General features: G+C 40.5%; 1 protein-coding gene across 3 annotated transcripts; it reads left to right on the top strand.

The window, feature by feature from the left end:
* Positions 1-963: 963 nt before the first annotated feature.
* Positions 964-22,390, top strand: sfpq (splicing factor proline/glutamine-rich). Of its 3 annotated transcripts, XM_076105576.1 has the most exons (13): positions 964-2,004; positions 2,628-2,816; positions 3,057-3,358; positions 3,472-3,567; positions 5,127-5,323; positions 5,485-5,569; positions 5,712-5,823; positions 5,940-5,991; positions 7,122-7,228; positions 10,193-15,560; positions 15,642-21,601; positions 21,978-22,061; positions 22,271-22,390. In XM_076105576.1, the coding sequence occupies exons 1-10, from the start codon at positions 1,087-1,089 to the stop codon at positions 10,301-10,303; spliced, it is 2,169 nt and encodes a 722-aa protein (XP_075961691.1). In that variant the 5' UTR covers positions 964-1,086; the 3' UTR covers positions 10,304-15,560; positions 15,642-21,601; positions 21,978-22,061; positions 22,271-22,390. The 3 variants fall into 3 exon arrangements, with proteins under 3 accessions (XP_075961691.1, XP_075961692.1, XP_075961690.1); XM_076105577.1 differs by lacking the exon at positions 10,193-15,560 and having other exon boundaries at positions 21,554-21,601; XM_076105575.1 differs by having other exon boundaries at positions 10,193-21,601.
* The last annotated feature ends 293 nt before the right edge of the window (positions 22,391-22,683 follow it).

The following is a 22,683-nucleotide window of genomic DNA, read 5'->3' as shown; positions in this document are numbered from 1 at the left end:
TTGTAAGCCTTTTGACAAAGGTAGGAACACGTCATTGTTTTAGAAATCCCAAAAAAGTCTCAAATCCTGGCATCAAGTAATAACTTTATTTATATAGCATGTTTAAAAACCCAGTTTACAAAGCGCTTTGACACAAAGCAGCAAAAGTCTTAATGTTTATTTCATATTAATTATTTGTTCTTCAGTGCCACTTTGACATGTTAACACCAAAAGACTTGCAACAAAATGTTGCCAAACTAGAAAAATATAAACACATTTGTGTTCAAGTGGAAGTGCTCATGAAGTCCAAGTCATTTTTTATTTTGTCAGGCCTGAAGTCGTCAAATCTAACAGGAGGTCAGATGTTCCCTACCTTTTTTTTAAATTTACATATAATCCTTCTCTGCAGACTTCATTTCAACATTTACAAAAGGTTAGCAAAGGTGGATGAGTTTAAATGGGTAAACTCTAAAGTATGTTGTGGGGAAGTGGTGGACCAAATAGCTCTTTTTGTTTATCTCAAACAGATCTTCTTTGGTAATCAATATGTGGACAAAGAGTTGTTTTTTACAATTTGTTTCAATAAAAAAATGCATCTAGAAGAATTACTGCTCAGGAATAAGCCAAAAAGAGCAGTCTTAATATCAACAAAAGGAAGGGTAATTTACACAAGAATGGAATAGATATTTAATACAGGGACTAAAACTACATTTCAATTCGTAGTCTAATGTTTTCTGATGTTATTTAAAGGTTTTTACATCCGTAACGTTTGTACATTGAAATGGCATTCACAGCCACAGCATTATATTTTCCTAAATAACTTTATTGAGACCTGATTGTGTGTTTGTAGCGAGAGAAAAGACAAAACGTAGTGCATCGTTCAAAAGACCCTGAACGCCCCACGTGACTCCTCCTGCTGAGTAGCGGACCAATGAGCGGATCGGGGTGTTGCTGACTTTTCCGGAGAAAGAAAGACTCCTTTAAACACAACCGTTAGTCGCCATTTTAAAGAGCTCGACCTGCAAACACCGGGAGGAGACCGTTGTTGCGCAGCAATTTATAACGCTTTTGTCATTTTAACTATAGTTTTCACTGATATACGGATTAATGTCTCGATTCAACAATAATCGCGGCGGCTTCGGGATGAATAATTTCCAGCAACGGAGAGGCGCATTCGGGGGCATTGGGCCCGGCGGGCCGATGCGGGGTGGGCTAATGGGAAACCCACATTTCAGGAACCATCCATTTCAGAATCAGAACCAAAATCGGAGGGGACCAAACAATAACTTCACCAGACCGCTTAATCAAGGACCACAGACTCCCCAGAAGCCACAACTGAACCAGTCGCTGCCAATTCTGCCTCCGCCAAGTCCTGGTCCGGCTCTCACCATGAAAGGCCCGATACAGCAGCAGCAGGAGAAACAGGCAATGGCAATGGCGACGGCGACGGCGACGGCAACGGCAACGGCACCGGAGCAGCCGAAACCGACAACCCCTGCGCCTCAGCCGAAGATTCAGTCACCCCCTCCAAAACCCATCATTGCCTCCCCTCCACCTAGCCAGCCAAACAAGGACCAGAACCAGCAGCTGAAGTCCCCGGTAGCAAATGCTAACGAGCAGAAGCCGCCTCCACAACCAAGCCCCAAGTCAGTCCCCCAACAAGGCCAGAAGACAGGCCCTCATCAAGGCCAGAATACAGGGCCACATCAAGGCCAGAATACAGGGCCACATCAAGGCCAGAAGACAGGCCCGCATCAAGGCCAGAATACAGGGCCGCATCAAGGCCAGAATACAGGGCCGCATCAAGGCCAGAAGACAGGCCCGCATCAAAGCCAGAATACAGGGCAACATCAAGGCCAGAAGACAGGCCCTCATCAAGGCCAGAAGACAGGGCCACACCAAGGAATGAGAACAAACCCTTATCAAGGACAGAGGATGGGGCCACCGCCAATGAAGCCCAGACAGGAGCAAGATAAAATGACTCCAAAGAATGATACATCTGGGTCAGATGGGAGTCAGGAAAAGGTCTGTTTTATTCGTATTAATATATTCTGTTGTGAATTGCTTCGACACTCATTATTGTTCGCTAACGTTAGTTTATTCAATACTAGCATTATGTTCGATTTGAAATGCAATGTGTCCTGAGCGGGCGGAGTTTCCCTGCTTTCTCTGAACGGCTTTCAGCTCGTCGTTCGACCGCTGCCTATGGCGGCACAAGCGGTGACTGAAATCGCGCATATCCTTTTTTTTTCGCTGAAGCTATCCGCCATCTTGTCTAAAATCCACATAGACGCATGAATGCAAAATGTTTACTGGTAAAACAAAGAACATGTAGTATGTTTTGTTTTTAAATTATTTCTCAGTTGTTTTTTGACATACCTCGTGTACGCTAGTTTGTCGAAAATTGACTTTAATATAAAGGCCAGGCTTATTTTTACAGCACATCGAATGGGGGATGGGCGGAGGAAGATTTGAGTGTGACGTGACTGAGCATGCATACAAACAAAGACAATCATATTTGACCATTGGCTTGCTTTTCTTTTTTAAAGTTCTTATGTATTTTTTTGTCTTCTCAGTATATCATAAATATATTGTTTGCTATAGCACAGATTTGAAGGCGATAACGTTACATCGTTCTCATTCGGCAGGCGTTCAAGGCAACGCTCTCTATGCTGCTGAAACCCGGCGAGAAGACGTACACGCAGCGGTGTCGTCTGTTCATCGGAAACCTGCCCAACGACATCACTGAGGAAGATTTCAAAAGGCTGTTCGCCAAATATGGAGAGCCCAGCGAGGTCTTCATCAACAAGACCAAAGGCTTTGGTTTCATCCGATTGGTAGGACACCACATCCTTAAATATACCAGTTTCATAGTTATTGTGCAAGAATTTGAGGTCCAGTTTGACGATGCAGCTAACAATCATTTGATATTTTCTGATTAAACGGTGTAAGAAAAGTCAATAGTTTGTGTAAAAAGAAAGAAAGAGATACTTTATTCATCCCCCGGGGGAAATTTGGTAAAATAATTATATTGATCTGAGGGTTAAAAGAGTAATGGTTCATTTGGTTTCTCGTAGGAGTCGCGTGCTCTTGCAGAGATAGCAAAAGCCGAGTTGGACGATACGCCGATGAAAAGCCGACCCCTGCGCGTCCGTTTTGCCACACACTCCGCTGCTCTGTCCGTGAAGAATCTGTCGCCGTTTGTGTCCAACGAGCTCCTGGAAGAAGCTTTCTCGCAGTTCGGAATGGTCGAGAGATCCATCGTCATCGTAGACGACCGTGGCCGCGCCACCGGCAAGGGCATTGTCGAGTTTGCGTCCAAACCTGCAGCCAGAAAGGCCCTGGATCGGTGCAACGAGGGTGTCTTCCTGCTTACTACGTAAGTAAAGTTGACGTTTAAAAGGCCCTACGTGCATAATGAGCCGATACACCTCCATAAAAGGTGCCTTAAATCCGTTGCCTATTTGCCTTTGCTCGTTTCACCCTTTCCAGGTCACCCCGGCCCGTCGTTGTCGAGCCTCTGGAGCAGTTTGATGATGAAGATGGTCTTCCAGAAAAGCTGGCACAGAAGAACCCCAGATATCAAGCGTAAGCCAATCACTCTTTGTCCCAGCGTCGTAATACACGAGGGCAAAGGGCAAAACTGCCCCGAAGAAATATCATTTTGCCCCTGATATCACTAGGAGAGGGACAAAAAATGCCCCTGAACTTTCTAAACGAATAAATAAGTGTGGCGCTTCTTAATCAGACCTGGGACCTGACACTGTCAACTCAGCAGACACTTGCATGTTAGTGCACCTATATGCTGCAATTCACGGTAAACTCATTCAAACAGCGCAGATCGAGAGCGAGCGAAGGACTTTGAAAGTTAACGGAAAGATTAACGTGAGACAACATCCGGTTTCTTCAGACGAACATCTGGTTTTCAGAATAAGATGCCAACAAAGTATACACATTGCATAATGGAAATTAGATTAAATGAATTATATTCACATTAAGTATAAAACATACTACTTGCATCTCGCGCGTTAAAGGGAAAATACACCTAAATTGTGCGTAAAGTGTCTTTATTCTTTGATTTGAGGGTTGCTGGAAATGAATAATACCTGACTGACAGTCAATTAAGATATTTTTCTAAGTAAAAACTCTGAACTGAATTTGTACCTTCAAATGGCACATTTTTTTTAATTTTTAAGGTGCTATAAAAATGTTTTTCTCAAAAAATTCCGCACAATGACTAATGCATAAGTTCAGAACAAAAATGGGTAATATCACAATATTTGAGGTGCTACAAAATATTCTTTCTCAATAATTCCATACAATGACTGATGTATATGTAATCAAGGCATCGTTGACTTAATAATTGTTAATAGTTGTTTAAAACATTTTATAATAACAATAAATAACCACAAATAAATAAGAATAAATTGAATATGATTGTCTGTTTTTTGTTAAAGAAATCTAAGAAACCACTTTGAATCTGTAGACTACTGCTAATAGTCTTATTATTGCCATTTGATGACAATTGCTCATATACTGTAAGCCTGAATAAGTATATTTATTATTTTGAACAACGGTTAAATGTTATTTCACAAGTTTCAAAAAGTGCCCCCAATTTTTTGAAAATGCCCCTGGATTTAAGTCAGTGGGGGCAAAAGTTGCCCCCAAAAAAATATGTAAATTTCCTACCCTGCTTTGTCCCATCCATTTGCCTTCTGTAGGGATAAGTTTAGCTGTTTTATTATGCAAATTTGCTACACGTCATTGTATTGTGAGCAGCAGATGGTGTGAGGGGTTAGGTTCAGGGATTGCAGCTGTTAAAAATCAGTCATCGGCGTGGAGTGGCAGATGGTAATCTGTGTAAGGCAAGGAAGAGAAAGGATGTTGCCTGCTGCATATGAATCCCCTCACTGGCAATTAGCACCGATACCCATGTTGCTCACTGTATTAAGTTGACTAATATAGACAAGTTGAAAACAAATTATTGGCCAGTTTCAAAAGAATGGTGTTTGAACATTTATTCCCTCAAAATGTTCCTAGTTAATTCTGAAATGTTTGGTAGTATTTCCACCACAGAGCAGAACTCCACAGGTCTATGGTGAGGATACAATCATCTTAATCTAACAATCTGTATATTACCTCCATAGAGAGCGTGAGGAACCTCCTCGTTTTGCTCGTCCCGGCACCTTCGAATACGAGTACTCCAAGCGCTGGAAGTCCCTGGATGACATGGAGAAGCAGCAGAGGCAGCAGGTGGAGAAGAACATGCGCGAGGCCCGCGAGAAGCTGGAGAGCGAGATGGAGGACGCGTTCCACGAGCACCAGGCCAACCTGCTCAGACAAGGCAAGTTTAGTCATATTGTTGCTGGGTTTACAAAAGAAAAAAAAAAAGCCCTGCAGCAGTTTGATTGTATTTTTCTGATATTTATCACGTGAGAAAAGTTGTCACTCACCGGATAGCTTAGTCTTCAAGTGCCACAATTAAATGGGCTGGTTTCCTTTCAGATCTGCTGAGGAGACAGGAGGAACTGCGACGCATGGAGGAGATACACAGTCAGGAGATGCAAAAGAGAAAGGAGATGCAGATCAGGTATTTATGTTCATTAGAATTCTGTTTCGTTGTCAATTGAAGCGGATGTTGGTCATTCGGGCGTCCTCTCAAACACAAACTTATCAATGAAACACCGGGATCACATGATGAATGTTTTTTTTTTTTTTTTTTTTGTAAACAGACAAGAGGAAGAGCGCCGCCGGCGAGAAGAGGAGATGATTCGCAAGAGGGATATGGAAGAACAGATGCGCCGCCAGCGTGATGAGAACTACAGGATGGGCAACTTCATGGATGTGAGTTCAACTTTACCACATAATACAAGACTATGATATGCAGTATAGGAAGATATTTCATAAGTATTCGTCCGGTTCAATACTTATTTTCTCGTCTTTGTCTTTTGTTATTACAGAGGGACAGAGAAATGAGAATGAATCCCGGTGGAGCTTTGGGAATGAGTGGTGGTAAGTTCTTTTAAGTAATTTCATTGAGGTTACTTATTTAGAAAGAGACTATAGAGGCATTAAGATGAGCCCCGTGTATATCAGAATAATTCAATTCAACAGCACCACAAACTTCAGCGCCCAACATGAAAGAAAGTTTAACCAGAACCTCTCAAACGGTTAAGAAAACATTATGAATGTAGGATTTTTTGCAGGGCTTTAATATTAGACTGCATTAGTTTTTGCTAATGAGTTTTTGTGTGTATTTGTATTTAATACAGAACTCAGGTCGTTTCTTCACACTGTTGTGTGATTTCATATGAAATGAGACACCGATATCTAAGTAAATGTAATATATTAGGGATCCACCTACTGTTTCATTCCCGATGGAAATACCTGGGCCTTGGATGTCAGCCGATACAGAGCACCGATCCAACACCAGTGTTAAGTCAATCAGCTGTGGGCCTCACTGTGTGGAAAATACTGGGTCATTCCTTTATTTGTAAGACATCAGGCTTGACTTAACCATTGCTTTCTTAATATTGTAAGACAAAATGTAACAAATATATACACCGGTATGGAACATACTAAATTGTTACTGATTATTATAATAAATCATACACCAGTCACTTGTTAGAAAGAACATCTAAATAAACACCTATTAAAATGTTATGTAACCTTTATACATTTTTTTTTATAAAGGTCTCATATTGTAAATTGTGAGATTTTCATGTCTCCTTTTTTATTCTATGTAAATACTGTTCAGTATTGAAATGTTGAATTCATGGCGAATACACACGGCATGCATTCAGACAAAGAGGGAATATTTTTTTTCAAATATTAAAAGCATGTAAACATGTTTTGCCTGAAAACGAACATGGCGTGCATGTAGCAACAAATTGGTCAAAATATGAATTATAATTTCAGTGTATTTGATGTATATAGTACACAACATAGACTTGAATTAATTATATCCCCCATGTTTTTACCAAAACCAGATCGATCAGTTGGAGTCGCTATCGGCCCGATACCTGTAGCGATGCATCCCAATTCTATATCTTGTCTAACGAACAGACCACATTAGGAGTTCGTCTAATACGTTGATTTCAAGTGCAGTACCTGTATTTGACTTGTTATGATGTTTCTGTCAGATATGCCCTTCGGTGGAGCCAACCAGAAGTTCCCCATGGGCGGACTGGGCTTTGAGGGGCAGAAGGGAATGGGACCAGCCGCAGGAGGCCTGATGGGCAACGAAATGGTAATGTATCCCACTTTGTGGATCAATCAGTAGTTGACTTAGTTCATGATCGACTTTCCTGTTTGTTGGAGAGACTCCCAGCTGATCTTTTAACTTGGAGGCCAGCTGGCCAAGCCGGACGGGAAATGATGAATAATTTGTGCTCCCAGCTGTCTTCGGGTGGCTTGCTGGTTATTGAATGATACAGACATGCTGCCTGCCTAATAGTGTTTCTTTCAATGGTTAGCCATGCCCCCTCAGTTACCTTCAGCTGAGTGTTATCGTCCCGAAACCGTCAACCTGCACTAAACCATAAGAGATTGCTCTGACAGCTGTAGACAGACTTCAGTGGCTCTGCTCACTCTTATAACACCGTTGGCGTAGTGGACTGCTATTGCAAGACCTGTCTCACGTGAGCTGGACAGGCACTATTTCTTGAGGTTTTTTTCCCCCCTTAACAATGTTCTCATCTAGTTTTACCTTTTTGTTTCATGCTGTGCTAGCAGCTTGATGTATCATCTGTCATGAGAAGAAGGAAGTTGTATTTTTGGGTGGTAGTGTGAAATCCTGTGTAAAGCTCCTCTTGTGCTATAAGCCAATTTGAGACCTGAAGTAGTGTTGTAGTTCATCTTCTGGACCAGCAGCCTTTACCTTCTCAACATCTTCTTTTGTAACTGAGCATTTATAATGCTTTTAGTGCAGGCTGACGTATAAAGCATTCAATCTTGAAAACAATATTGTAAATTAAATAATACAGCAGAATTAATTGACGGGGCAGGCAAAGCTTTGTGACCACCGGTGATGAGGATGATATTGGTGAACACTGGGCTATTATCTGCCTTGGCAGAATTGTAGTACCGGTGTTATGTTGGTTGCTGGGTTACAGTTGACCGGTTAAACAAGCGTTGAAGTTCTATATACGTTTGTATTTGCATTACAACATATGCTTCAACTTACTGGACTATGTTTTGTATTTGAAAAATGGCGCGCTTCACTTTTGACAAATCAAACTTTATTTATGCTAATGATAGCATGCCCTAATTATTCAGTCTTGCTTTGCCTTTAAAGCGCCATTTCCTGACAATATTTTTAGGTTCAAGTTTGTTGGCAGTGTTGTTGGCGATGCATCATTTTCTCAAACCATGGAGTGTGCACCATGACACACTGCAGTCACATCCAAATGTAAAGCTCAGTAAAAAAAAAAGGGTTGAGCAGATTAATGTAGATTAGGGCTGCACGATATGAGATTATGTGATGATCACGTTCTCTGAATACCGATATTACTAATAAATAAACAAATATTAAAGTATACTCTGTTCTGCTGCTTTCAGCATTCTGCTAAAATGAAACAAATTGCTTGTTGAAGTTAAAATAATGACAGGAAATTATTACCAACATTCTTTTATCGAAAAATGTAATACGGGTGGGAATCAGCAGAGGCCCCAGGATATTTAAATCAAGATACAATTTATTGCAAGTTGTTTTCTGTTTTTTTCCCAAATTCAGATTATGCAGTTTGTCAAGTTTTACTCTGTTCATCTCAATTCAATCACTTTTCTAGCAGCAAAATGGGTTATTAGTCATGCAGAAAGACTGACCAACACTCCAGCTTTGTTTTGACCAACTTCCTGCCGGTCCCGCTGACTTACATGACCGCACCAGAAAAAAACAATAGCTAAAAAGCTATTGTTACATTTATATTGTAAATATGAATAGTTTTTAGAATAAAAGGTCAATACTTGACGTTTGTATATAGATACTATATTTCTACTCAAAATTGTCCTATAGCCAATCCTGCGCTGTAATGATTTCTTTTCCCACACACTTACAAATTGATCTTTTAACTGAACACAAAGGGAACAGATTTTAAAAAAGATAAAGGTATTTTTCCAGTTAAGTGAAAGTGTCTGTAGGAAACTGCACTAAAATGTAGCTGAGTGCAACATTCTTTCACGATGTGTTAATCAAGTAAGTTCACACCGCGGTGACTATAAATAAATATTGTGCGGCCCTAATGTCGATCCAGTTCAGGATATATCCATACAAGTACATTATTTTGTATGTTCTTACCATATTGTACTACCACTGTAGTTTCGTACATCAAAGCAACCTCCTCTGATGGAGATTATGTTCTTTGAGACTTTCACACTGTTCTAGTTTCACAGAGCTGGATTGGCATAAAATGTACTTTGTGGTGAACAAATTGATTTCTTGTTGGAGAAATGGTTATGCTGAATATTGTGCAATGTTTACTTTATACTGTGCTCATATATTCTACACATGTATTCCTGGACCAGTCCCTATATTTCAAATCCATTAGTTGAGTTTTAGCAATGCAGTGCCATAATAGATGCTGTGATAGCTGGACAGTCAAGCAACACGCCATCATTTCTGCCCAAGAAACATTTGAACTCACTTAATTCAGTCAGAATTTGTTACGATGGCACAGCATTTATATATATCTTTTTTATTTTATTTTTATTTATTTTATTTTTTTTTTCAAAAGAAAACGAGACTTCTGCCTGCACAAAGAATATACAATTTTTCTTTAGCATTTATTAATGTAATTTATATTTTTATATTCTAAATGCCTCCTTCGAGAGGTTTGTCTGTTGCTATAGGCAATGATCTTCAGGAGGTAAATATGGGCAGCATTTGCTAGATCTAAGAAAAAGTGAGGCTAGTCTTGGCATGCACTGGAGAGACCATACTAGGTAGGCACTGACTAACGAAAGCATTACCCTCTCTTCCTTTTCCGTATGTAACCTGTGGCACCTGTGGACCTTCATATTGGAACGAACGGTTTCTTCGGATGTGTCTCCTGCTGGTTGTGTTGTAAATCTCACAATATAAAACGAATCACCTCTATTGCCGTACCTTTTTAAATGCACTTCCATATGGACATGAACTGTGTGCTTGCGCACTGAACCCATACCGTACCCCCCTCCCTTCCTATCTGCCTGCTTGGCAAATTTACCCCCACAGCGCAACGAGCGCTTCGCCCAGGGCGGTCCTAGGGGAATGGGTCCTGGTAACCCCGGGTTCGGCAGGGTCCGCGAGGAGTTTGATGGTCCTGCTAAGAAACCCCGCTTTTAAAAACGCTGCCCTTTGATGCTCCGAGCAGCACCATTTTGTATAAATTCTCCACAACAAACATGTTGAGACGCATTTCTTGTATTTAAGTTCAAATTGTTACTACATTTTAGCCTGACAATTTACTAATTTTATGACAAAGTTGATATTTTCCCCTTTTTTATTTTGTATTGTCAGTAGTTTGGAAAGATAGGACACCCTCGTGTGGTCTTTAGTTCTTTCTGATCATGTATAATTTTCTTTTCTAGATGTATTATGCTCTGTGAGTCGCCGTGAACTGATGACTGTAACAATTCTCTCTACCTTCTATGGCTATGTTTTGTGCCATACACTTGGAGTAAGCATGTATTATAATAAAGAGACATTGGTTGTATCAGGGCAAACGTTAGCATTCATTCCACAGTTGAGACGTACAGTAAAAGCAACCAAATGCCAACATTTGGCTATTTGTAAGTAATGTGGATACATCTGCCACATTAGGTCTTAAAGGGTCTATGTGTTGTCTCTGCTGCAGTCCTGACTTTCGTTCTGCGATGTGTATAACGCAATCTAAAGAAACGCGTTTGCTCGCTGCAAATGCCCAGCATTTTCAGATGACCGTCAGACACCGTCACAGTCAGCATTCTTTATAAAATATAAGTCAGCACTCAGAAATGTTGAACCATCCAGGTGACGCCATTAATTCTCAACTTTGATATTACTTTCCACAAACACTGCTGAGTGGAAATGGAGGTCTCCCCCACCCCCTTTGAAACATGATAAAGCAATAATTCCTACTGAAATGGCTGGACTGAGTTGTTAACCAACATTCATTCATTGGCATTCAGTAACTCTGCTTTTACAGTCATGCTTCAGGAAAGCAGAAATACAATGCATAGATCCTTTAAGAACGCCTATGGAGAGAGTGTGTGTGTGTAGCCAAGTGGGCACATTCTTCTCATATGACGTACTCGGTCTGTCAGTGACACACGGTCCACATTATTGTGTCTTGTGTGTATTTGGAGAGTATTGACTACGTTTACATGCAGTCCAATATATATTAGCAAAATCGCCAATTCTTGTTGCGGCTTCTTTGTAGCAAATGGGTTGTTGCTTTTATCAATAGATGATATCTCATCACAATTTCAAAACGTAATCCAGCTCGTAAGTTGTATATTAGGCTTTTGATGATCCTGTTTGTGTTCATATTTCCCAATGATGTGTCACTGGACATTATTAAGCTTTAAGTCTAAGTTCTGCTCTTGGCAGTGAGACGAATGAGAATATACATAAGATGGTCTTTGTACTTCAGTGTGTACAGGCCGGCCATGTAATAGAAATGGCACTGACTGTTGTAGTTGAGCAAATAAGAAGCCCATAGCGGTTATGTATATGCAGTATAAACGGCTAGCTTGTTAGTTGGTACCCAGCTACTGTATAAAGACTTGGGCCGTGTCTACACATGTACTGATATTTTAAAAAGCTCATTCCCCCCCCTCAATTCAAAAAGAAAATGTTAAAACAACCTTTCGTTAAGAAAATACCGCCATCCAAGCTTGACCGCTAAAACTACTTGCCAGAGCCAGAAGGTGGCGATAAAAGCCACATTAACGATGCGTCTGCGATGTGAGCTTTTTTTATTTTGCCAGTAGGGGTGTAACAATATTCGTATTTAACTGTTCGGTACGAGGCTCACGGTTCGGTAGGCATTACGAACCGAACAATACGTTTGAATAATACTATTGCATTTGGAAAATGTAGAAGCTTAAATTGTGGGAAATACTGTATAATGCGCTCAACAAGGCAACCCACCCGACGTAACGGACAACGTGCTGTCTGACACTCCCACCACGGAAGAAAAACATTCTACTCTGGTGAGCCACGTTTGTTCTGGGAGATGCTATGCTAAACTAGCTTAGCAAGGCGTGCCCAAGGTGATTTGGCAAAACCAAAGCTTGACTTGCGTGGACGGGCAGCGAGGTTGAGTTGCTGCTTAGCGTCGCCTTACAATGCTGGTAGTCCGCCATCTTTATTGTTTTTGCCGCATGTTCACAGATTGAGGACATGACATTGTTTCCCCGTGCCTTAGACAGATGATCCTTTCCAAACCTGCATGTAAACGTAGTCATGTTCAGTTATGGACTTAATTTTGGGTACAACGGCTGTAAACAGCTTGTATCTTATATGAACACAAAAGGAAGTATTTATTCAATTGAATTCAAACTATTAGAATCGAATGACCATACTTTAGTTGCAGTATTTGTTGGCAAGAGTAAACCTGCCATTGCATGACTGGCAAAGGGCTCAGTTGGACTTGCAAACATGCATTGGGGTCAGTTTTGTAGTCATACCCACCAGAAACTAGCGTACCTGTATCAAATGTTTTCAATCTATAGATGAAAATTACAACCCTTACATATTTTACTAAAAAGAAAGTCAGTATGACTAACTATTTTCAGTTCTTGTTTAAATTAAAACTATTTATGCATTCATGATTTTTATCGAGCATGATATTAGTGTATCATGAGCCAGCAAACGAAGTAAAAAGATGTAAATCCCTCACGTGCACAAGTTGTACTGTGACGAAGCGTTCGTTGTGCTGGACCTGGAAGAAGACAAGAAATCCAGGGTTTGTCCTAAGAGGTAAACTGCATCGATGTGGCTCATACTGCAGTGGGATATGTGGCCCGTCTGCCTCACCCTTTTTCTTTTAACTGGCAAGACATGCGGACATTTCACATCCTCCAGATTGTGAATTCCATTTTACGTCATTTCACAAAAGGAAGACTGATCAGTTTAATGGTTTGATAATCTTATTTGTTTTACACTGTGAATTCTAATTGTGTTGCACTGATGCATTCTCATGTGGCTGGATGCATAAACAACATGGCTGGAAGAAGTTCTCTTTCTAGTTCATTGACGGTAATGGACGAGCTTTACTGTGTTACTCGGGTACAGTGCCTTCATGTCATTATCGTGCTCAGATCTAGCTTCAGTTTGGTGTTCTCACACTGCTTCATATCATTAAGTGGGTTGCATTCCACAGCAGCCCATTGACCATCACCTTTTTCTGCATTTCAGGAGACATCATTTCATGTGTTAGCTGTAGTTGCATGAATGTCATCTGTGGTGATATTACAAGAAACACATGGCCTAAAACTATCAAAAATATACTGAACAATTACCTACCTTATTATACCTGTCATGGCTACCTTTTGCCCAGGATGCAGAGCCTTTTAGTCCTTTTGGCATTTGAATCACAGATTTCAACTGAATTCTGTAAATTGAGGCCTGCTATGTCAAGAAAATGGCAAATTATTAACATGTTGTATAACTACCGTATCAAAGAAAAGTCTAAGCCCTGCAATTGAAAGTCACTTTTTTTTTTTTTTTTACTCTGCTGCCCACTCCCCATGAATCGAATGAATGAATAAGAGTACCCGCTCTGAGGATTTCTTACTTCACTTTGGCGTCAAATGGACACTGGCTTGCCTCTGCAAGCATTTCTCAGAGTTGTGTGGTAGGAGAAGATGGGATGGGCTGTAAAAGTGAGTGTAAGTATTCTTGTATTAATTACAACTTTGCAGATTTAGCACATTTCACTTAACCTTTAAGAACCATAGTTTCACGTTTTTGTTTTATGGAAATGGAGAATATAAAGATGAAGCCAGAGAAATAGGAGTAGATCGGACATTCCCCTTTGAATCAACGTAGCAGGATGGTCAGAGCGGTGGCTACTTTTATGTGTATCATTGAAGGGAGCTAACTGAGGTTATGTTTTGCAGTGGGGTAGTAACTTTAAGAAGCGTAAACATTTAACATTTTAAAAACTAATGATTTCTCCGCGCACTCCTGCGCTGTCCACTAGCTAGCGTGCTAATTCCACCACGCTTTCATGCTACTCTGGGCTGGTGGCCAGCAGCAGTGCCGGGAGTTAACGGCCCCTCCGCCTTACTCCTCGCCGATGTGGATAATGACGAGCTGCCTAGCCAGCCTACCATCTCTGAAGCTGTGTTCACTGCGAAGAGACACTACGGCCCTACTGACGTGTGTTGTCGCCATAACTAACAACAATCACCATTTTTCTTTTGTTGTCGTCAAATGACCACGAAGCAGTTCAATGTCCTTTCTACTCCCATTTTCTTTCTATGGATGGAGCACTTATTCATTTGTTTCCTGGCACTAGCTCAATGGACATTCTGTGGGCTGTTGAAGGTGTATTTACATGTAGTTCCTTGCAACAGCACATATTTTGCTACTTCTTTTAGAATGCTTACATTTTTGAGATGAGCAAGAATAAGTGGAGCCACTTGTATAGTGCTCATACATGTGTCCATTGGCTGTCTTTGGAGAACATGTGGACCTATAACTAAATGATCACAATGCATCCTATGGTCTTCATTTCTCTAATAGCTTCCAAAACATTGAAGTATGCCAGACATCAAAAAACTTTATGACTTGTAGCATTCTTGTGCACAATATGATAATGTACCTGCACAATAACTAAAAAATATAACGGTATGAATTAATCTTTGCCTTTTTTTATGCTCATGACTAAAAAACTGTACAAATGCATATCATATCCCTCCTCATTGCTCCCTCCCCACCCTGTTATCCCAAAAACAATTCAATAATGAGACATTGTAGAAATATAATATAAGTAAATAATGGATGCATTGATCCTCAGTAAAGACTTTTAAGAACATGAAATCGCCTGACCGTACTTGTGATTCAGTTGCTTCCACCATACTCTGTTCTACAGCAACATACCTTTCCCACTTTAGCTGCCCTTTTACTAATCCTGTATGATATTCTTAAATGCGTAGCAACCTTTCCCATTCCAGTTACTCAATGCTAAAAAGCAGCTGTTCAGGGGACTTTACAGTTCCTGACAATATTTTGCTGCTCTATCATTACTAGTGCCCTCATCCCACCTACAAGTCACAGAATCCTTAAAGCCAAGTCTATGTAACCTGTTCAGGTCCAATAGTATCAATCTTAACCACAAGTCCCTCGTCATTGTACGAGAATTGCTACAGCTTTGAGCCTTTTCGTCAAATCAAATGCCCAAATCCCTTTCCCAAGTACTTTTCAGGGCTGCCACACTTCTATTTCTCCCATAGGACAATAATCATTTCAAATATTTGGCTACCTTGTGTCCTTGTGCATTTATGCTTTGTTATATCAAGTATCTTAAGTAAATCATCTCCTTCATGTGGCATCAGAGAACCCTGAAAAACACATCTGCAATGGCTGCGAGAAAGAGGACTCCAGATACTTGGTAACAGAAATGGATGTCATGGAGTGTTCATCTGTAATGATGCGTGTGTTTGTGTTATGTACATTTTTTTTTCTTTAACAGGTTGGCTGTATAGCGTGGACTCAGGAATGATGCTGATCTAGCTTTGTGGCTTTTTGGAGAGACAAGAACATGACTAAATTGCAACTCACTGGATTTTAAAAAACGTTTCCTAATAGTTAAGTGTAGCCTGTTTATTGTTAAAAAAGGAGATCCCTAAAATTACCTGAGAAATGTCACCTCAGTTCATGGACCTGAAATTCGGTCAACTTTTGCTAACTTAGGCATTTACTTTTCTGAAAGTGGCTGGCTTCAGTGAATGCCTAAAACTTTTAAGTATACTGCAGTCATCAATTTCCCAATGTATCTGATATCTTTGAAGGCATGCTGTAGTTTCATCATTGCACTTCTGTTGTGGGAATGGAAGATTAGATTAACACCAGATTAGTGTTTGTTGGTTAAATCAGATTTTCTGAAGAAAACTATTCATAAATAAGTTTGGACTAGGGATCTCACCATACTAAAAATGTAATGGTCGATACCAATGCCGGTGAAATTCTGTGATACCGAATTTGACCCCACGGTAATAAGCAAACTCGTACAACATCCACTCCTTCATTACGGTTTGCCTAGTGTTTTTTTGCAAATTTATTCAAAATCCTGCTTGAGCCGCCTCAAGTTTCTCTTCAAATCCAAAATTTGACAAGATCGCATTTGAGCACGTAACGTTATAATTAACCTTTTGCCCAATACCCATTTTACTAAATTGAGCTTGAGCGCATCGACTCAGTGCAACCTCTGTACGTTAGCTGTTAGCTCCGTTATTTAGCCAAGCGGGGCTGTGCCGCCCACCGACTGCTAACAGCTAACGTTAGCTCGCTCTTCTGTCAATTTCATCACGGATTTGTCGTTTACAATATAGCATTTTCAGGGACATTTTCTATCGTCCCTGGGACGCCATTAATCTTGAGCCCTGATCTGGGTACATCTGGTACTGTAGATAAACAAGTACAGTCAAGTTTTCAGAATGTTGGCATCGACTATGTACCAAATTCTCGGTTCTTGTGATATCCCTGTTCTGGAACCAGTTTACAACCATTGTTTGTGGAACAATGCTGGTGTTTCTTTTCTTTTGTTAATAGTAGTCCATCCTTGTAGTGACTTTTCTCACTTTATGAAGATTTACAAGGAGAATTAAACACAATAACAAAGCCCCTTTGAATTCATATTCAGTGCTCTTCTGTAGATGTTTAACTGCATTACCTCTGGAAGGGATTTTGTCACATAGCGAAAGACAAAATACTAGTAGTAATACGATTTGATATTATTAAGAAGTGCTAAAAAGAAATTGAAAGTTGAATACGCAGCTTAAAAAAATCAGCTATGTCCTTTTGTGTATAGTGTATTACACAAGTATTGAGGGCTTTGCTAGTCAGACGGATGTTCTCCACACGGCGTCTGAACATCCTGCAAAATAGTGCAATTGCTTATTGACGTGACCGAAGTGACACTTTTAAAACTTGTAATGTTATGTCTGTGTGTTGTGTACAATTTGTTTTTCTTTAACAGGTTTGGCCATCTTTAAAGGTGTTGGACTATGAGAAGGAACGTTCCAAACCAAGAAATTCAAAGTCTGTAGCTTCTTCGCTTATATTAATGAAACGCACTCATTCTTGTGGCCCAGATAGCATCTTTTTTTGACATTTATTTCTGATCGCAATAGGTTCTGGCTCTGTAGCTTGTGAAGTTGGCCATTTGTCTTGCACAAGACTGTTAAGTTAAAAATGGAAACCAAACCTTTAACATTTTTTGAGACATGTTTTTAGTCGAGATTTGTCTAAAGAGCTGCAAGCACATTTACCTACACAGTTGCTACATTACAGTTTGGGACGGTGGTGTCCCCCATGGCCAACACATTTAGACATTTTACTCTTATCTTTGACATTTTTAAACGGATGCCTTTTGTCAGGATCTGTATCAAAGGCTAAACTATTTAGCAACAATATTAAAAAGGTTCAAATAGGTGTTGCAAATGCATTTTGACTTATTAAAGTAAAAATGGTAACCAAAGCTGTGACGCTGACATTGTTAAAGACAAGTTCCCAGTCAAGATTTGTTTTAAGGTGGCGCCAAGCACACTTCAAAACATTGTTAAAGACCAGTCGAGCGTCATAAAGGTGGCAAGAAGCACACTGAACAGTCACTATTTTAGAAGTTCAGAACAGGGACCTATTGCAGCACATTTGATGGCATTGTGTGAGTAAACATTTAAACGTATTTTTCAGTTTTATGTCGAGGTTTATTGTAAGGCAGATTCTTGACAGACTACACAGTAACTATATTAGATGTTCAGAACAGTGATGCCCCTTTTAACCAACACACTGAAGGCATCACTGGATTACAGCAACGCTTTGACCTTTTTTTTTAAGAGAACTTCGTCAACAGACTGTAAAGTAACTCTTAATATAGAGGTTCGGATCAGGGGTGTCCCCTGTTGCAACTCATTTTGACCATGTGTCATGGGGGTAATAGATACCAAAGCCTTGATGCCATCATACCTAAAGAGAAGTTCCTAGTCAAGATTTGTTGAAAGGCCTCACCACTTATAATTCTCTTTGTGGAACATTCCTGACCCCTGAAAGCTGTTGGTGAAAACCGCACTAGTAGACCTGACCGACCTCCTATTCACCAACCTACCTGAGGCAGGAAGCCCCATGCGCCCTAACCGGCAGAAGAGAGGATGGCGTGTTGTGCCCGTGTGGTTATGTGTGTGTGTGTGTGCGTGTTTCATGTCCTTTGGGTAAATGAGAGGGTGCGTTAGCTGCCCCAGTCCACAATAGAGCCTCTTCTCTGCAGTTGGGTTACATTGGCGATGAGTAGTTCTGCAGAAGTCAGTGGACAGTAAAGCCCGGACTTGTTTGCACTGCAGCCAGAGAGGTATGCTTACACAGACGAGCAAGGTAAGTGTCCCATCCATGTTTTATTATACAAGATGCACAGTTCTTCTCCCATGACTTAACTCTTCTCTCTGTCCTCTCTTGCACCGCGTCACTGCTCTACAGTGATGCTCTACAGGGCTTCTGGCATCACACTGGCAAAGAATGGCATCACAGTGCAGGTTCCCTTTCTTCAAACCTGTGTGTGGAATGTGACTAAGCGTTATAGCCTGTGCAGTGTGTGTGGTTGTAGTACTTTGGCTTCTCTGTATGCATGCACGAAAGGTACCTGTGTATGGACGGCCGAGTCACTGGTTCAACACTGAGTGTTGTGGGATGCAGTGCTGCTGTCATTTTATGAACACGAGAGGCATTCATGCAAGATGGAAAACTGAATTTAGGCATTTTTAAAGGGTTAGAAAGCTCAAATCTTGTAAAGCTGTGCAAAATACTTTGTTTCTCTTCCCTCAGTTTGTGTTGATGTCTTTGGGGATTTTTCCTGAAATCTTTTTTTAGACATTATATATAATTAATATAATGGTTATTAGCTTTGGTATTAGGCAAGCTGTGTGCAACGAACAGAAAAGTGTATCAAACTCAAAGAGATGGCATTCTCCACTGTAATGCTGTAAGAAAGCTTTTTCCCGTAGTTTTGTCTTTGTGCTGCACCTCTTTTAATATCAATCATGTAGTGCCGTGTCTGATTTAAAAAAACAAAAAAAAAAAAAAAAAAAAAACGTGCAAAAATCAATTATTTCTGGTTTGATACCTTTTTATTAGATTTGTCATAATTCTGTTTGTGAAACTATAAACATGAATATGTTGTGGGACTGGGTTGGGACGTGTTTGCAGCTTTCACGTGAAACGGGTCATACTGCTCGGGTTGCTCTGGGTGGGATTGTAGAAAACGTAAATCCCTGTGTCAGACATCCTGTTGTAATCCACTGCTCAAAGCAGTCTGCAGTGTGATCCTTACACCACAGCCTTTGTGACTTACTGACTTGGTGTAGATAGTTTAGTTTATTTTTTTTCTTTCTCTCGAAAAATGCAAATATTCCCACACATTACGAGGAACACTTTCCGAACAATTTCTAACCATAAACTTTGAATTCCTACATCACCTGAAGTGGCTTCACCAGCACATTATTTACAAGTCTTCCCTGAAAATGTAAAGTTGGTCATTTTAGTAAGAATCGCACTTTCTTGGAGTCTAAACTTAGTCACGGTCTCAACACACAGACATGAGATATCTTTTTAGATTTAGTGCGTCTTACACTTCCAAAGGACATCTCCTTTGATGTTCATCGCAATTTAACGTCCATAAATGTGTTTAGAAGTCACAGTCAAAGGTGTTCCTTAAAACTCAACAACTTGCCTGAGAATTATCACATTTTAAAATTTTCTTCAGTATCACTGAAGCTGCTAATGGCTTAATCAGTGTACTCCTAATGGTGCCAATCATCCAAAATGTAAGCAAGGGCTCAAGTTGCCGCCTGCATCCTAACTTACCGAATCTAAACATTATACGTCCGGTTAACAGCCACCAAAGCCTCATGGGAACTGTGGTTCCTTTGCTTAATGATGATCTGACCCCATAGAAGCAGTGAGACAGTGAAAATCAATCTCTTTTTTTGGTGCACCATCAATATATTTATTGACACTGTAAAGGCCTTTACACACCGGGGTTGTTGTTTTTTCCTGAATACATTTTATTCCGTGGTGAAAAAGCCCCTAAGCTCCGTGATCCAAACCAAGACGGCAAACGTTCTAACTCTTTTTAAACCTTGCCAAAGACAGCCCGGTGTGTAAAGCCTTAACAGGGCAGCAACCTCCTAGAATACTGTGACGTTTCCCTTTGGGTAGAGCACCACAGTGAAAATATAAAAACTACAAACTTTGAAAACTCTTGATCTAAATGCTGGTTGTTGATTGTTGGCTGAAGTGGTTAGCAGGAAACGGCAGAAATACATCGACCTTTTTAGGCGCTGGTTGTTTCACATCCTCTAGAAAGGCAGGAGGAAAAGGGAGAGACGTGTAGTTCTTCTGTGAGAAAAACATTTTGCAGCAGTGCCGGACTCTTAACTGCTTTCCTCTCCTCTCAGTACCTCTCGCTGCTCCATATTTACTCTTTCTTCCTGTTTGAACCTAAACGGTCTGTCCTACCAGTGACCAGCCAGTCATTGTGAAAACACAGCACATCACCACTGTGGCATTGTCCTCTATTCCACCTCGTACGTAGCTGTAAGGGACCGTGGTGGTTCTCCTCCATCAAGAGGGAACCACGCCGTGTTCAGCCGATGCCATGAGTCCAGCCCTGGAGGCATATCGAGATGTATCCGTCTGCACTGTGATCCATTTTCTAACCAAGTCCTCAGTCCTGATTGGCCACAGTGACATTCTCTTATGTCCCGCCTCTAAGTGTGATGCCAGAACAACCCTTTTGGCCTCTCGATGGCCTCGTCTAAAAAGGGCACTGCCCCAAGTCTGCACGACTGACACAGAAAATGACCAGGTCTACTTCTCTACGAGCTTCATGCTGCAGCTCCCAGCTCTGTTTGGGCTGTTTTTTTTGCAGCAACACCCCTGATGTGTCAGTACGAAGTCCAGCTTCACATTTCTCTGTAACAGAATTACCTTCCCCGAGGTTTGCAAATGATCCGAACGTTGTCATGAGTTTGTCCCGTCTCAATCTACTTCAGGGTGCCGAGACGCCTCTCTAAAAACCTGCATTTTCAACACGATCACATAACACATTTGTACTTCTCACATCTACATTGTAATGCATGTTGGCATTATAACATCATGACCTGTATTTCCAGTTAAAACACACATTTGTTAAAACACACGTTTATTCTTTTTGAATAATCAGTCACTGCCCTCGCACACACACACAAAACACACGCATAGTCATTGTTTATTTGTTAGAGGTGGCAACCTCAAAATAGTAATGGCAAATATAACTAACCAAAAAAAAAAGTGACGGTAGAAACCTGCTGACCAGTTCACTGCCAGACTCTCATTGTTTGTCTCTCGCCACAGGATCCTCGACTCGTCGGAGGAGGCTGAGCAGCCTCGACGCTAAACCGGGTAAGAACCACAGCGGTCAGCAGAATGTACCGCGTGGCCTTATTTTTAGCTTTGCACTCCTGTATCCTTGTCAGGCCACGATGAACAGTCGAAATACAAGAATCAATCAATGCAGCACAACCAGAGATAGATATATATATATATATATATATATATATATATATATATATATATATATATATATATATATATATATATATATATATATATATATATATATATATATATATATATATATATATATATATATATATATTATATTTATTTTTCATGCATTTTTTCTCATCGCCCACATTACCCACAATGCATTTCCACCGTTAACAGTTAAGAAGTTAAATAACTGGTGTTTTCTTTTTTGTTTCCTCCTGTTTCGCAGGTAAAATGAAGACGTCTGATAAAAATGCCAGAGCTGCAGGAGACCCGTCGACTGCACTGCGGCGATGCCAGGGACGACCTCCATGTGAGTTCCCTCCGCAGTTCATTATTCAGACATGGATGTGAAATATACTGTACAAATATCTGGAGACAATAAAATGGAAAACAACGCTTTGAACGGCATAAAAATGTGATGCATGTTGTATTTAACACCACACTGGCTGTTTGACTGTTGAATCATTTGAGTTTAGTGATCTCCACTAACAATATTTTTTTCCTGCTTCTCCCTCTCAGAGCTGCATGTTGTGGAGAAGACTCAGTACCAGGAGGCGTCCAGCAGGAGGACAAGCAGCTCGCAGTCCAGAGGAGGGACGCACTGTTTTGTTTCGATTAATAAATGATATATAAAACTGACCTTTTGTTGTTTATTTCTTACAATGTGGATGATCACCTAATTATTTGGGTTAAGTGTTTGTTTGTTTTATCGGTTATTGCGTTGAGAAGTTTCTAGGAGTTTAAAGCAGAACTACACTTTAACATTTTACATAATCAAATTGAAGTTCCAGCATGTGGAGAGTTCATCAAGAAAACATGAAGACCGTTTTACTGGCTCAGGACATACCGCTGCTTTTTATACTCCAGCTGAGCACTGAGCAGTCCATTCAAAAAAGCAAACCCCTCAGCCAGCTGACTGGCTTCAGTGCTCC

The sequence above is a fragment of the Anarhichas minor genome, unplaced genomic scaffold, assembly GCF_050575085.1.
Source record: "Anarhichas minor isolate MPS153535 unplaced genomic scaffold, ASM5057508v1 ptg000033l, whole genome shotgun sequence".
Lineage (NCBI taxonomy): Eukaryota > Metazoa > Chordata > Actinopteri > Perciformes > Anarhichadidae > Anarhichas > Anarhichas minor.
This window is presented reverse-complemented; position numbering and strand designations above follow the sequence as displayed.

Excerpts from the sequence above, each read along its gene's own strand:
- sfpq (XM_076105576.1), top strand. The coding sequence starts at position 1,087 with ATGTCTCGATTCAACAATAATCGCGGCGGCTTCGGGATGAATAATTTC. Across the intron at positions 2,005-2,627 it reads CAGATGGGAGTCAGGAAAAG|GCGTTCAAGGCAACGCTCTC; the intron begins GTCTGTTTTATT and ends CTCATTCGGCAG. Across the intron at positions 2,817-3,056 it reads GCTTTGGTTTCATCCGATTG|GAGTCGCGTGCTCTTGCAGA; the intron begins GTAGGACACCAC and ends GGTTTCTCGTAG.